We start from the raw sequence: 13,923 nt of genomic DNA, 5'->3' as shown, positions 1-13,923 counted from the left end.
CACAATGCCTGCGAACCATTTGGGCCCAGCTGCGTAATTGAGGACAAAAACAGGGTCATTTACATCAGTACATCGCGCCCTCGCATTCCTGTCATGATAGTCATATTATGACTGGCGCCTGCTCTCGACAATTTCTTTCATGGTGGGGTGTATAAGGGATAACCGGGTTTTGAGCGTCCTTTTCATTAGCAGCTCTGCGGGTGGAACTCCTATGAGCGAGTGTGGTCGGGATCTGTAGGCCAACAGGAGGCATGATAAGCGGTATTGTAGGGAACCCCCTTGGATTCTGAGCATCCCCTGTTTGATTATCTGCACTGCTCGTTCTGCCTGGCCGTTTGAGGCCGGCTTGAACGGTGCCATTCTGACATGGTTAATTCCATTGCCTGCCATGAAGTCCTGGAATTCAGTGCTTGTGAAGCACAGGCCATTGTTGCTGACCAAGATATCCGGTAGACCGTGGGCGGCGAACATTGCCCGTAGACTTTCTACCGTGGCAGAGGATGTGCTTGAATTTAAAATGTCACACTCGATCCATTTGGAGTAGGCATCTACTACAACCAAAAACATTTTTCTCATGAAAGGACCTGCGTAGTCCACATGGATGCGTGACCAAGGCTTGGCGGGCCATGGCCAGGGGCTAAGGGAGGCTTCCCTGGGCGCATGGCCCAGCTGGGCACACGTGTTGCACCTGCGAACACAAAGTTCCAGATCTGCGTCTATCCCTGGCCACCAAACGTGTGACCTGGCAATTGCCTTCATCGTGACAATGCCCGGGTGCTCATTGTGGAGTTCTCTGATGAATACCTCTCTGCCCATCTGGGGCATGACTACGCGGTTTCCCCACAGTAGGCATCGGCCTGAATCGAGAGTTCATCCTTGCGCCTGTGAAATGGTTTAAATTTCTCAGGGTATGCCCTGTACGTGGCTGCTCAGTCCCCATTCAGGACACATTTCTTGACGAGAGACAATAGCGGGTCTCTATTTGTCCAGACTTTAATCTGACGGGCTGTCACGGGTGAGCCTTCACTTCCGAAAGCTTCAACAGCCATGACCATCTCGGTAGCCCCCTCAGTGGTGGCTAGTGGGAGCCTGCTGAGTGCATCGGCGCAGTTTTCGATGCCCGGTCTGTGCCGAATTGTGTAGTCATAGGCGGCTAACGTGAGTGCCCACCTCTGTATGCGGGCTGATGCGTTTGCATTTATGGCCTTGTTGTCAGCCAAAAGGGACGTTAAGAGTTTGTGATCTGTCTCCAGCTCAAATTTCCTGCCAAACAGGTACTGGTGCATTTTCTTTACCGCATATACACATGCGAGCGCCTCCTTTTCTACCATCCCATAGCCCCTTTCTGCCTGGGACAGACTTCTGGAGGCATAAGCTACTGGCTGTAACTGACCCTTGGCATTGACATGCTGCAACTCACACCCGACACCATAGGACGATGCATCGCACGTTAACACAAGTTTCTTACATGGGTCATATAGCGTTAACAGATTGTTGGAACATAACAAATTGTGTGCTCTATTAAAAGCCCTTCCCTGACTGCCCCTGTTATTGCCCTTGAGTGCGCCATTAACAGGTGTTGATGGCCCCATTACTGGCCGCATTGTCCCTTGCAATGATGTGAATCGCCGTTCAGCTTGCCATTGTCTCTGTCGAACTCCCCCTCTGGGTTCGACTGCATGTTGGGGCATGCCCGACTGCCCTTGTCTGCCTGGAAAACTGTGTGCTGCTTTAACAATGTTGAATCTCTGTCCCAACCATTCCTTAACACAGTACCTCTCGTCTGTTCTGCTAGTGGCCATGCTCGCGTGGCTTAAATCCCATCCTCGTCGCCATTGATACGTCCTTACTAGACAGTATAAATGCACACGAGGCCCATGCTTGAGAGAAGGTCAGTCTATGACCTGTCCTTTATTTCATAGCACACAAGTGATGGAAATGGGTGGAGCTTCCCCTTTTATATCTGAAGGTCTAGGTTAGGAGTGTCTCCCACAAGTTCACCACCTAGTGGTCAGTGTTCTCACAGTGTACAACTTAGGTCAGATTATACATGGGTTACAATGCTGGTTGAATACATGACATCAATGTTAGTGCCCATCTTTTGGATGTGGGACGAAGTTTTGGTGTTTATACCTTTGCTTTCAGAAAACAGCAAAATGAGTGGTTTGTGGTCGGTTTCAAGCTCAAACTGAAGTCCAATTAGGTATTGGTGCGTTTTCTTAATCCTATATACACATGCTAACGCCTCGTTCTCGACCATATAGCAGGCTCTTTCAACCTTCGACAGACTTCTAGACGCATATGCAACCGGTTGAAGTTTGCCCGATTCATTGGTTTGCTATAACACATAGCCGACCCCGTACGAAGATGCATCACAAGCTAGCACTAATGGTTTACACGGGTCATACAGTACAAGTAACCTATTAGAACAAAGTAGGTTTCTGGCCTTCTCAAAGGCTGTCTCTTGAGATTTACCCCAAACCCAGTCATCACCCTTACGTAGCAACATGTGCAACGGTTCCAGCAAAGTGCTTAACCCGGGTAGAAAGTTACCAAAATAGTTGAGTTCCAGGAATGAACGCAGCTCCATCACATTCTGTGGTCTGGGTGCATTCTTGATGGCCTCTTTCTTTGAGTCCGTGGATCTGATGTCGTCTACCGCAATCTTTCTCCCCAAAAATTCAACCTCTGGCGCCAGGAAAGCACACTTGGAGCATTTCAGCCTGAGTTCCACTCTGTCTAGTCGACTTAGAACCTCTTCCAGGTTGTGCAGGTGTTCGGTGGTGTCATGATCGGTGATCAGGATGTCGTGTTGAAACACAACAATGCATGGAACCGATTTCAGCAGACTCTTCATGTTCCACTGGAAGATGGTAGCAGCTGAGTGTATCCCAAAAGGGCACCTGTGGCATATAAACAGTCCTTTGTGCGTGTTGATGCTAGCAATCTTTTCGAAGATTCAGCCAGCTCCTGTGTCATGTGGCGGAGGTTAGTTCCAACTTGGTGAACGACTTCCCCCACACCCCCCAACGTTGCGAACAGGTCATCCACCTTGGGTAGCGGGTACTGGTCTTGTAAAGAGACTCGGTTGATCGTTACCTTGTAGTGGAGACTAGGCACTGCTATATGGGCCTAGTTGCCTACGGCAAAATGTTGGCCGCTGGGTAGCGCCCTTGGTGGTAGGTGATCCAAGGCTTGGTTGGGGGCAGGCATTGGGAGGGTCAGTGGCCCACCGGGATTCAGGGTGGGATGGCAAGAGGCCAGGCCACTGGTGGGGAAGGAGAGCTCCAGTCGTCGCTGAAAGAGATGGGGAGGCCAGTCGCCGACGTGGGAGAGGGGGATCCGATCGTCGTTGAGGAGGAGATCATCTCTCACCACGGGAGTCCAGCCGTCGTCAAGCAGGCCTCGACTCTGTCGTGGCGGAGAGGCCCATCCGCTGCCATTGGAGGTGTTCCGATCGTCACTGGAGTGGGGGTGGAGGCCCGATAGCCAGGTCCAGGTTAAGGGCGCTGCCTCCGGAGGTCGTCGGGGACGTCGCAGGTCGCTGGAGGTTGCCGGAGGTCGCCGGGGGTCATTGATGTACGTTGGAAGTCGCCAATGGCTGATGTGGTGGGAAGCCTGCGGTAGGCCCAGATGGCCTGAACTCGTGGGGCTCGCCGGAGGTAGTCGGTGGTCACCGGAGGTCGTCGGAGGTCGCCGATGAGTGATGTGGTGGGAAGTCTGAGGTAGGCCTGAATGTCCCAAACTCATGGGGCTCGCAGGGTTGGGACTAGGGTAAGGGGTAAGGGTTTCGGTTTATGTGCTTAGACCTCCTATTAGGGTCTATTTAGTTAGAGAGGTTTAGACAGCGGGAGAGGGGAGGTTTGGGGGTGGAAAGTTGCCGAGAGCTGGTGGGAGTTGTTTGGAGCAGGGAGCTCCCTAGGGACCTATCATCCCGGCAACCATAGCTGTGATAGCATACAGCACAATACAAGGCATCGCACAGCAATACACCGCACAGCACTGGCCCCCAGTCATCAAGATCCACGGCGCGGCCCTGGACACTGTGGACCACTTCCCATATCTCGGGAGCCTCCCATCAACAATAGCAGGCATCGATGACGAGATCCAACACTGCCTCCAGTGCGCCAGTGCAGCCTTCAGCCGCCTGAGGAAAAGAGTGTTTGAAGACCAGGCCTTCAAACTGCCACCAAGCTCATGGTCTACAGGGCTGTAGTAAGACCTGCCTTCCTGTATGGCTCAGAGGCATGGACCATGTACAGTAGACACTTCAAATTGCTGAGAAATATCACCAAAGATGTCTCCGCAAGATCCTACAAATCCCCATGGAAGACAGGTGCACCAACATCAGCGTCCTCATTCAGGCCAACATCCCCAGCATTGAAGCACTGACCACACTTGATCAGCTCCGCTGGGCAGGCCACATAGTTCGCATGCCAGATACGAGACTCCCAAAGCAAGTGCTCTATTCGGAGCTCCTTCACGGCAAACGAGCCAAAGGTGGGCAGCGGAAATGCTGCAAGGACACCCTCAAAGCCTAACTGATAAAGTGCAACATCCCCACTGACACCTGGGAGTCCCTGGCCCAAGACCGCCCTATGTGGAGGAAGTGCATCCGAGAGGACGCTAAGCACCTCAAGTCTCAACACCGAGAACATACAGAAATCAAGCGCAGACAGCGGAAAGAGCGTGCGGCAAACCAGTCCCACCCTCCCCTTCCCTCAATGACTATCTGTCCCACCTGTGACAGAGTCTGTGGGGCTCTCATATTGGACTGTTCAGCCACAAAAGAACTCACTTTAGGAGTGGAAGCAAGTCTTCCTCGATTCTGAGGGACTGCCTATGATGATGATGATGACTTTGTAGTCTCCGCAGATTCTGACCGTGCCATTGCTTTCAACACCGGACAATTGGACTGGCCCACTCGTTGAACTCGACTGGCAATATGATTCCCTCATTGAAGTCTGTCCAGTTCGATCTCGACTTTCTCCGTCATCATATATGGAACCGCTCAAGCCTTGTGATGAATGGGCCTTGTATCGGGGACTAGATGGATCTGCACCTTGGCACCTGTGAAGTTGCCGATGCCTGGTTCAAAAAGCGACGGAAACTTGCTCAGCACTTGGACGCACGAGGCATCATCCACTGAAGATAGTGCTTTGATATCGTCCCAGTTCCATCAAATCTTTCCCAGCCAGCTTCTGCCGAATAGCGTTGGGCCATCGCCTGGTACGATCCACAGTGATAAATCACGCACAGCTCCATCGTATGATAACTTAACTGCCACACTGCCAATGACTGGTATGAGCTCTTTGGTGTAGGTGCGCAGCTTTGTCTGAATCGGTCTCAGTTTGGGCCTTCGTGCCTTGTTGCCCCACAGTTTCTCAAAAGCCTTCTGGCTCATAATTGACTGACTCGCCCCTGTGTCCAACTCCATTGATACCGGAATGCCTTTCAATTTGACTTTCAGCATGATAGGAGGGCTCCTGGTGGTAAAGGTGTGTACCCCATACACTTCTTCCTTGGGTTGAGTTGCCTCTCTTGTTTGTTCTGCATGATCCGCGCCGGATCGATCATCCTCTGCTGACTCTGCCACGTGGTGAGTCACAGCACTCTTGCACATTCACTGGAGGTGCCCCATTATTTCTCAGCCTTTGCACACGTAGTGCTTGAATCGACATTGATGGGCTCGATGATTACCCCCGCAGCGCCAACATGATGCTAATAGATTTGCATTCATGCTCAATGGCGGACTCTGAGTCATCCTAGGTCTTGCAGTTTTAGACGTGTAGGCCCTGCCATATGCAGTTCTGCCTGTTAACAATGTTATTTTATGCACAGTACTTGCCGGTGAGCTTCGATGCTGGGAAGATATCTGTCTGGTATTATCGCTCGTAAATATGAATGCCTGGGCTATCATGATGGCCTTGCTCAGGTCTGGGGATTCAGCGGACAGCAGCTTGCGAAGAATGACCAATGCCAAGCACAAAAAAGTCCTGCAGCATTTCCCCCAAAAATCCAACAAATTCGCAAGTTCCCGCAAGGCGTCTCAGGTCGACGACATAACTCGCCATGTCCTGGCCCTCGGAGCAGTGGTGTGTGTAGAAGCGATACCTCGCCATTAAGACACTCTCTTTCGGCTTGAGGTGGTTCCGAACCAGCGCACACAACTCTGTATATGTCTTCTCCACTGGTTTCTCCGGTGCTAGCAGATTCTTGATGAGGCCGTATATTGTGGACCCACACATGGTGAGGAGAATCGCCCTGCGCTTGATTGCTTTATCGTCCCCATCCAGCTCATTGGCCAAGAAGTATTGGTCGAGACGCTCAACGAAGGCTTCCCAATCATCACCCTCTACAAGTCTCTATAAAATACCAACGACCGCATGAAAGTTCGTAATCTGTTACTCGTCGCCAATTGTTAAGTATGGAAAAACTCCACAAGACTGAGTGCTGTGAGCTAAAACTGATGTGACCTTAGTCTCTTTAATACAGCTCCAGAGTACCAAAGCAGCATGGCAGACAACCTTTTATACTCCTTTGCACGAGGTGTGCAGGTGACCCTTGGGCCTCCCAACAGTTGTGCCCTCTGGTGGCAAGTCTTATACAGTTACAAAGTTTACATACATAACACTAATCAATAATCCGTTCATTAAAAGTGTTCCTTCAAGACATCATTGTCCACAGATGGTCTTATCAATACCTTGGGATATCTCCACTGTCTGTCCAAGGTCGGATACTCCTACTATCTGTGAGAAAGTACAGCTTTTGCCTAACTAACAGTTCCCACAATAGCTTCTTGGCTTCGCAAGGTCTGCTGGTTACAGTATTTGGTCAATTTTAAAGTTTGGCCATTTTAAAATAGTGTATTCTTACACCAGAACTTTCTATTATCCGTGACAGCACCAAACACAGCAGATGCGATCACCAGTGACAGTGCAAGAGTGTTTGTAGTCTGACACACCGGAGGGTGCATGGATATGACAGCACTCCCCCCCACTCCCCCCAAAGTCAATAGTGCAACTATTTACTATGTGAGTCGATCTGGGGCCCTCTTGCCCTGGGCCTGGTTGATCGTTTCGGTGTGAAAGCTGGCATTGTTGAATCATTTGTTGGGCCTTCGCTGGGCTGCTGTGCAGCTGGCCTTGCTGGGCTGCCTGGTGTGTTGTGCACTGCAGGGCTGCTGTGGATAATGGGTTCTGCTTCGTGGTCAACCATGGTGCCGGTTGCCACTGGTGTGTATGTTGGGGGATCAAAAAAGGTAGGGTCCAAGGTGGGTTGCTCAGGATAGTCTGTGACTCTGAGTTTGATTTGGTCCAAGTGTTTCCGGTGAATGAGTCCATTTGAGAGTTTGACCCAAAATACCCTGCTTCCCTCTTTGGCCACGACAGTGCCAGAAAGCCACTTGGGACCTTGTCCATAATTTAATACAAATATAGAATCATTGATTACAATCTCGCGTGACACATTTGCACTATCATGGTATGCACTTTGTTGAAGCCGCCTACCCTCTACCTGTTCATGTAGATCAGGGTGAACTAACGAGAGCCTTGTCTTAAGTGCTCTTTTCATGAGCAGTTCAGCAGGTGGGATCCCAGTGAGTGAGTGGGGTCTCGTGCGGTAGCTAAGCAGGACTCGGGATCGGCGAGTCTGCAGTGAGCCTTCAGTTACCCTCTTCAAGCCTTGCTTGATGGTTTGCACTGCTCTCTCTGCCTGACCATTGGACGCTGGTTTAAACGGGGCAGATGTGACATGTTTGATCCTGTTACGGGTCATGAATTCTTTGAACTCAGCACTGGTAAAACATGGCCCGTTGTCACTCACCAGGACATCGGGTAAGTCGTGTGTGGCAAACATGGCCCGCAGGCTTTCAGTGGTGGCAACGGCCGTGCTAGCCGACATTATCTCACATTCAATCCACTTGGAGTACGCGTCTACAACCACGAGGATCATTTTACCCAAGAACGGGCCTGCATAGTCAACGTGTACCCTTGACTACGGTTTGGAGGGCCAAGACCATAAACTTAGCGACGCCTCCCTGGGTATCATTGGATATATTCAGGAGGGAGTTAGATATGGCCCTTATGGCTAAGGGGATCAAGGGGTATGGAGAGAAAGAAGGAAAGGGGTATGGAGGGAATGATCAGCCATGATCTTATTGAATGGCGGTGCAGGCTCGAAGGGCCGAATGGCCTACTCCTGCAACTATTTTCTATATTTCTATGTTACATTGCTTAACTGCGAGCATGTATTACATCTGTGAACGCAAGACTCTAAGTCCGCATCGATACCGGGCCACCACACGTGGGATCTGGCTATCGCTTTCATCATTACGATGCCTGGGTGGGTACTGTGGAGGTCATTGATGAAGGTGTCTCTGCCCTTCTTGGGGACCACTACTCGATTGCCCCACAGAAGGCAGTCTACCTGTATAGATATTTCATCTTTGCGCCGCTGGAACGGCTTTATCTCTTCCTGCATTTCCACTGGGACATTGGACCAGCTCCTGTGAAGCACACAGCTTTTGACTAGAGATAATAAGGGGTCCTGGTTTGTCCAAGTTTTGATCTGCCGGGTAGTGACGGGTGATTGCTCCCTCTCAAATGCTTCCATAACCATGGCTAGATCTGCAGGCTGCGCCATTTCCACCCCCCGTGCTGGGCAATGGCAGCCTACCGAGGGCATCGGTGCAGTTTTCTGTGCCTGGCCTGTGGCGGATGGCATAGTTGTATGCGGACAACGTGAGCGCCCATCTCTGGATGCGGGCCGATTCGTTGGTATTTATCCCTATACTCTCGGAAAACAGGGATATGAGTGGCTTATGGTCAGTTTTGCAATTCGAATTTTAGCCCAAACAGGTATTGATGCATTTCTTTACCCCATAGACACACGCTAATGCTTCTTTTTCAATCATGCTGTAAGCTCTCTCAGCCTTAGTCAGACTCCTAGATGCATAAGCAACCAGTTGCAGTTTTCCGAAATCATTAGCTTGTTGCAATACACACCCGAAACCATGTGACGACGCATCACATGCTAGTACCAAACGCTTACATGGATCATACAACACAAGCAATTTGTTTGAGCATAACAATTTTCTCGCTTTTACAAAGGCATTTTCTTGGCTTTTGCCCCAAACCCATTCACCCCCTTTCCATAGTAAGATATGTAGTGGTTCTAGCAGGGTGCGGAGACCCAGTAAGAAGTTACCAAAGTAGTTCAAGAGTCCCAGGAATGACCGCAGTTCCGTCACGTTCTGTGGCCTCGGTGCGTTCTCGATTGCCTCTGTCTTCGCGTTGGTGGGCCTGATGCCGTCCGCTGCAATCCTCCTTCCCAAGAATTCCACTTCAGGCGCCAGGAAAATGCACTTCGAGCATTTTAACCTGAGCCCCACGCAATTGAGTCGACTAAGAACCTCCTCCAGGTTCTGCAGGTGCTCGACTGTGTTCCAACCTGTGACCAAAATGTTGTCCTGGAAGACCACGGTGTGCGGGACCGACTTCAGTAAACTTTCCATGTTTCTCTGGAATATCGCCGCCACCGATTGGATTCCAAACGGGCATTTGTTATAAACAAAAAGACCCTTGTGCGTGTTGATGCAGGTGAGGGTCTTTGATGATTCCTCCAGTTCCTGCGTCATGTAGGCTGAAGTCAGATCCAGCTTCGTGAACGTCTTTCCTCTCGCCAGTGTTGCAAAGAGGTCGCCAGCTTTTGGTAGTGTATATTGGTCCTGCAGGGAGAAGCAATTGATAGTTACTTTGTGATAGCCACAGATTCTGACGGTGACATCTCCCCTGAGGACTGGGACAATAGGACTGGCCCACTCGCTGAACTCTATCAGTGAAATGGTGCCCTCTCTTTGCAGCCGGTCTAGCTCGATCTCTACCCTTTCTCTTATCATGTACGGTACTGCTCTCGCCTTGTGATGGATGGGTCGCGCCCCTGGAATTAGGTGGATCTGCACTTCTGTTCCTTGGAATTTCCCAATGCCTGGTTCGAACAGCGAAGGAAATTTGTTTAAGACCTGGGCACACGAAGTGTCGTCAGCGGGCAATAATGCTCGGATGTCATCCCAGTTCCAGCGTATCTTTCTCAGCTAGCTCCTGCCGAGCAGCATGGGACCATCACCTGGTACCATCCAGAGTGGTAGCTTGTGCACCACTCCATTGTAGGAGACCTTTACGGTAGCACTGCCGATTACAGGAATCAGTTATTTCGTGTAAGTTCTTAGTTTCGTGCGAACTGGAGTTAAGACTGACCTTGAGGTCTTGTTGCACCACAAACTTTCGAAAATCTTTTTGCCCATGATGGACTGGCTCATGCCCGTGGCCAGCTCCATTGACACCGGGAGTCCATTAGGATTGGGGGTTAGGGGTGGGTGGTGATGGGTGGGGGGGAAATGGTGGTGTATAGGGGGGGGGGTTAGGGGTGGGTGGTGATGGGTGGGGTGGGAGTGGTGGGGGAAGGGGGGGTTGGGGGTTAGGGTGGGTGGTGATGGGTGGGGGGGGAATGGTGGTGTGTGGGGGGGGGAGTGGTGGTGTGAAGGGTGGGGGAAGGGGGTGTTGGGGGTTAGGGGTGGGTGGTGGTGTGTGGGGGGGGGGTGGTGGTGGGGGGGGGAGGTGGTGTGTGGGGGAGGTGGGTGTGGTGGGTGGGGGGAGGTGGTGTGTGGGGGAGGTGGGTGTGGTGTGTGGGGGAGGTCGGGTGGTGGCGAGATAAGCTCAGTGACTCCATCTGACAAACCTCTTCACATTTACGCCTGCAAGTGGATTTGCTAATCGAGGACTAACACACTCCAATGCTTCACCTCGACCAACCTCGACCATCCAGCGCCCCTTCAAAACCAGCCACAAATATTAATGGCGAACAAGGGACATGACCACATTGGTGGACTTATTCCGAATAGTTTCTCATCCCCTTACCGGCCAGGCTGGTAATAAATCCTTGTTCTTCTAATTAGCCTTATACTTGACATTTCTGCTATCCATACACAAACCCTGTCTGCCAGCTTAAACCCAGCTAATTAATTATCTTACCATCTTTCATTTTTATTGAAGAAGCTTGGGGGTGAATGTAACCAGAACTGTTCAGCTACCTGTGTCCCATTATCACTTTACCTTCTCCCACTCCCCATCTAAGCATCGGCTACAACTAGAACGTTAGGTCTGGGGGGTCAAACCATTCCCTTCATAATATGGATACACTGCCTGCCTTTTCCATGACACAGGTGAACAGTGCAGTTTAACATGGTACCAGGGTTCATTCTCGCAGGCTCCAGCTGTCGGCACCCATCATTTGTGGATGAACTATAAATGTGTCCTTCTTGTTACCAGAATATTAATCATATTCTCTGGTAAATTGGCTCCAGGAGGAGAATTCTCTGTGCACAAACTATTTGTAAAATTCAATTGTAGTATTGGTTAATGTTACTCAGTGAAAGGAACGCCAAATAAGATTATGACTTGTTGGGTGGACGGGTATTATAGTTTATGTTACACCAATATTCTGTGCCATACAGTGCTGGGACTCAGATTCAAGTCCAGGATTTGCATGTGATGAGTTGCCAATCTCAGCAGGCTGTCCCAAGAATGTGGACAATAAGAAGGCACAATATTTATATTGCACTGTGTCCAGAACTGGAAAATAGGGACCGGCCACTCCAACCTGCAAGATATTTTCTCCAGCTCAAATGTGACAGGGAGGGGGAGAAGGTGCAGTCAGTTCAGCCTACTGTGGTGTGCATTTGTGAACGTGCTCAGCTTTGATTTATTACATTAAATTTGTGAAATTTGCAGAAATATGTGGACTAATGGATAATCCCTGAGTAGGTGCATTTCATGGTGATTAAGTTGCTGGTATCTGCTTCTTCTTAAGAATGGTAAAGGCCATTCACCGCACCCAGAGGGAGCCTGCAGTCCCAGCCCCATCACAACAACCAGCTGTTTCTTAAATACAGGCACTTCTTTTCAACAGTGTCTCTTTAATCTCACTCTAATGCACAAGGATGGGAGTCAGCAACAGGAATGTATTTGAAACGTGCACTAACTTCTCGCTAACTCACTTTATCCATTACAGGATGTATTGGGTCCATTCTCCTTCTTTCTGTTTTTCGGAAGCTGCTGTTTTGCTGCGTTGTTCATGTTTTACGTCCTCCCAGAAACAAAGGGGAAAACACTACTTCAAATCAATGAAGACTTTAACAATCTGCGCAACGCGAAAAGGGGAATGTGCTCCATCTTCAGGAAGAGGCTCGTTGTCCCAAATCAGACGGTGGTTCTATCCACCAGACTGTGACCAAACAAGAGGTGACTTCTGAACAATGCCAGCCAGGGCTGTCTCTACAATTTCCTGATACTCTGCTGTCACACAGGGTAATCCACACACTACTCACCAGAAAACCTAAACCTTTTACAACATGTTTTATGTTTCCTGTCAGAGGCTACCCCCTGTCCTGTTAAATATTACAAATGAAATGTCAGCATAAATAAAACACTTTCACAACTGTCTTCATCAAAAACATTAAATATAAAAACTCTCCAATCCAGTGTGACCCACATTTATGACATAACATGATGACATTGCGACTAGAGGACCTGTTCCCTCCCTGACTCACCATATTGACAAGACCTGACTGGAGGGAATTGAGCCAACAATTAAAATGTTAGCTTGTCTCTTGATGGAATCCTGTAGCAAAGCATGTTTCTCTGCATCTTGAATCACCGATAAAAGAGGATAAATTCACAGGACTGAAGACAGGATGCATGAATTTGACATAATTCCTGCCAATGGGATTAATAGGATAGTGAGTTGTGTTTGGAGAGAGGACAGAGGGAGCTGATGTCCCACAATTCAGATCTCTGCTGTTGTTAATACAGCACCTCCACACTGCCATACTCAATGGCCTAGAAATTGGCCTGCCAGTGCAAACTAGGGGCAGGGGATGATGCCTGAGACCAGGAAGCTTCAGCCCCCTGCTGGGTGTCCCCAGGCAGCTCACAGTCAGAGGATTTAATTCCTCAGGGAGGGCGAGGGTGAGCAAACAGGTGGCATCCAGAAAAGGAGACAGCGATCAAGAAGGTAGGAGCAACTGGGTGAAGGGTGGGTCAATCGAGGGAGGGGCAGTGATCGTGAGAGGGAGGGGGCAGTGATCGGGAGAGGGAGGGGCAGTGATCGGGAGAGGGAGGGGGCAGTGATCGTGAGAGGGAGGGGGCAGTGATCGGGAGAGGGAGGGGGCAGTGATCGGGAGAGGGAGGGGGCAGTGATCGGGAGAGGGAGGGGGCAGTGATCGGGAGAGGGAGGGGCAGTGATCGGGAGAGGGAGGGGGCAGTGATCGGGAGAGGGAGGGGGCAGTGATCGGGAGAGGGAGGGGGCAGTGATCGGGAGAGGGAGGGGGCAGTGATCGGGAGAGGGAGGGGGCAGTGATCGGGAGAGGGAGGGGCAGTGATCGGGAGAGGGAGGGGGCAGTGATCGGGAGAGGGAGGGGGCAGTGATCGGGAGAGGGAGGGGGCAGTGATCGGGAGAGGGAGGGGGCAGTGATCGGGAGAGAGAGTGGGCAGTGATCGGGACGGAGAATTGCAGTAATCGGGAGAGGCAGGGGGCAGTGATCGGGAGAGAGAGGGGGCAGTGATCGGGAGAGGGAGGGGCAGTGATCGTGAGAGGGAGGGGGCAGTGATCGTGAGAGGGAGGGGGCAGTGATCGGGAGAGAGAGGGGGCAGTGATCGGGAGAGGGAAGGGGCAGTGATCGTGAGAGGGAGGGGGCAGTGATCGGGAGAGGGAGGGGGCAGTGATCGGGAGAGGGAGCTGGCAGAGTTCGGGAGAGGGAGGGGGCAGTGATCGGGAGAGGGAGGGGCAGTGATCGTGAGAGGGAGGGGGCAGTGATCGAGAGAGAGAGGGGGCAGTGATCGGGAGAGGGAGGGGCAGTGATCGGGA

At 50.9% G+C, this 13,923-nt stretch overlaps 1 protein-coding gene across 1 annotated transcript in view; it reads left to right on the top strand.

Annotated features, from left to right (window-relative positions):
- LOC139269232 (solute carrier family 2, facilitated glucose transporter member 11-like) overlaps positions 1 to 12,469 on the top strand; it is a 94,963-nt gene extending 82,494 nt beyond the window's left edge. Inside the window, exon 13 of the mRNA XM_070888322.1 lies at positions 12,070 to 12,469. Within this exon, the coding sequence (XP_070744423.1) occupies positions 12,070 to 12,288 (219 nt within the window). The 3' untranslated portion in view covers positions 12,289 to 12,469. The remainder of the gene's footprint in view (positions 1 to 12,069) is intronic.
- The last annotated feature ends 1,454 nt before the right edge of the window (positions 12,470 to 13,923 follow it).

The sequence above is a fragment of the Pristiophorus japonicus genome, chromosome 8 (assembly GCF_044704955.1).
Source record: "Pristiophorus japonicus isolate sPriJap1 chromosome 8, sPriJap1.hap1, whole genome shotgun sequence".
In the NCBI taxonomy this organism is placed as follows: domain Eukaryota; kingdom Metazoa; phylum Chordata; class Chondrichthyes; family Pristiophoridae; genus Pristiophorus; species Pristiophorus japonicus.
The sequence above is the reverse complement of the archived record's forward strand: the minus strand, read 5'-3'. Positions and strand labels throughout refer to the sequence as shown.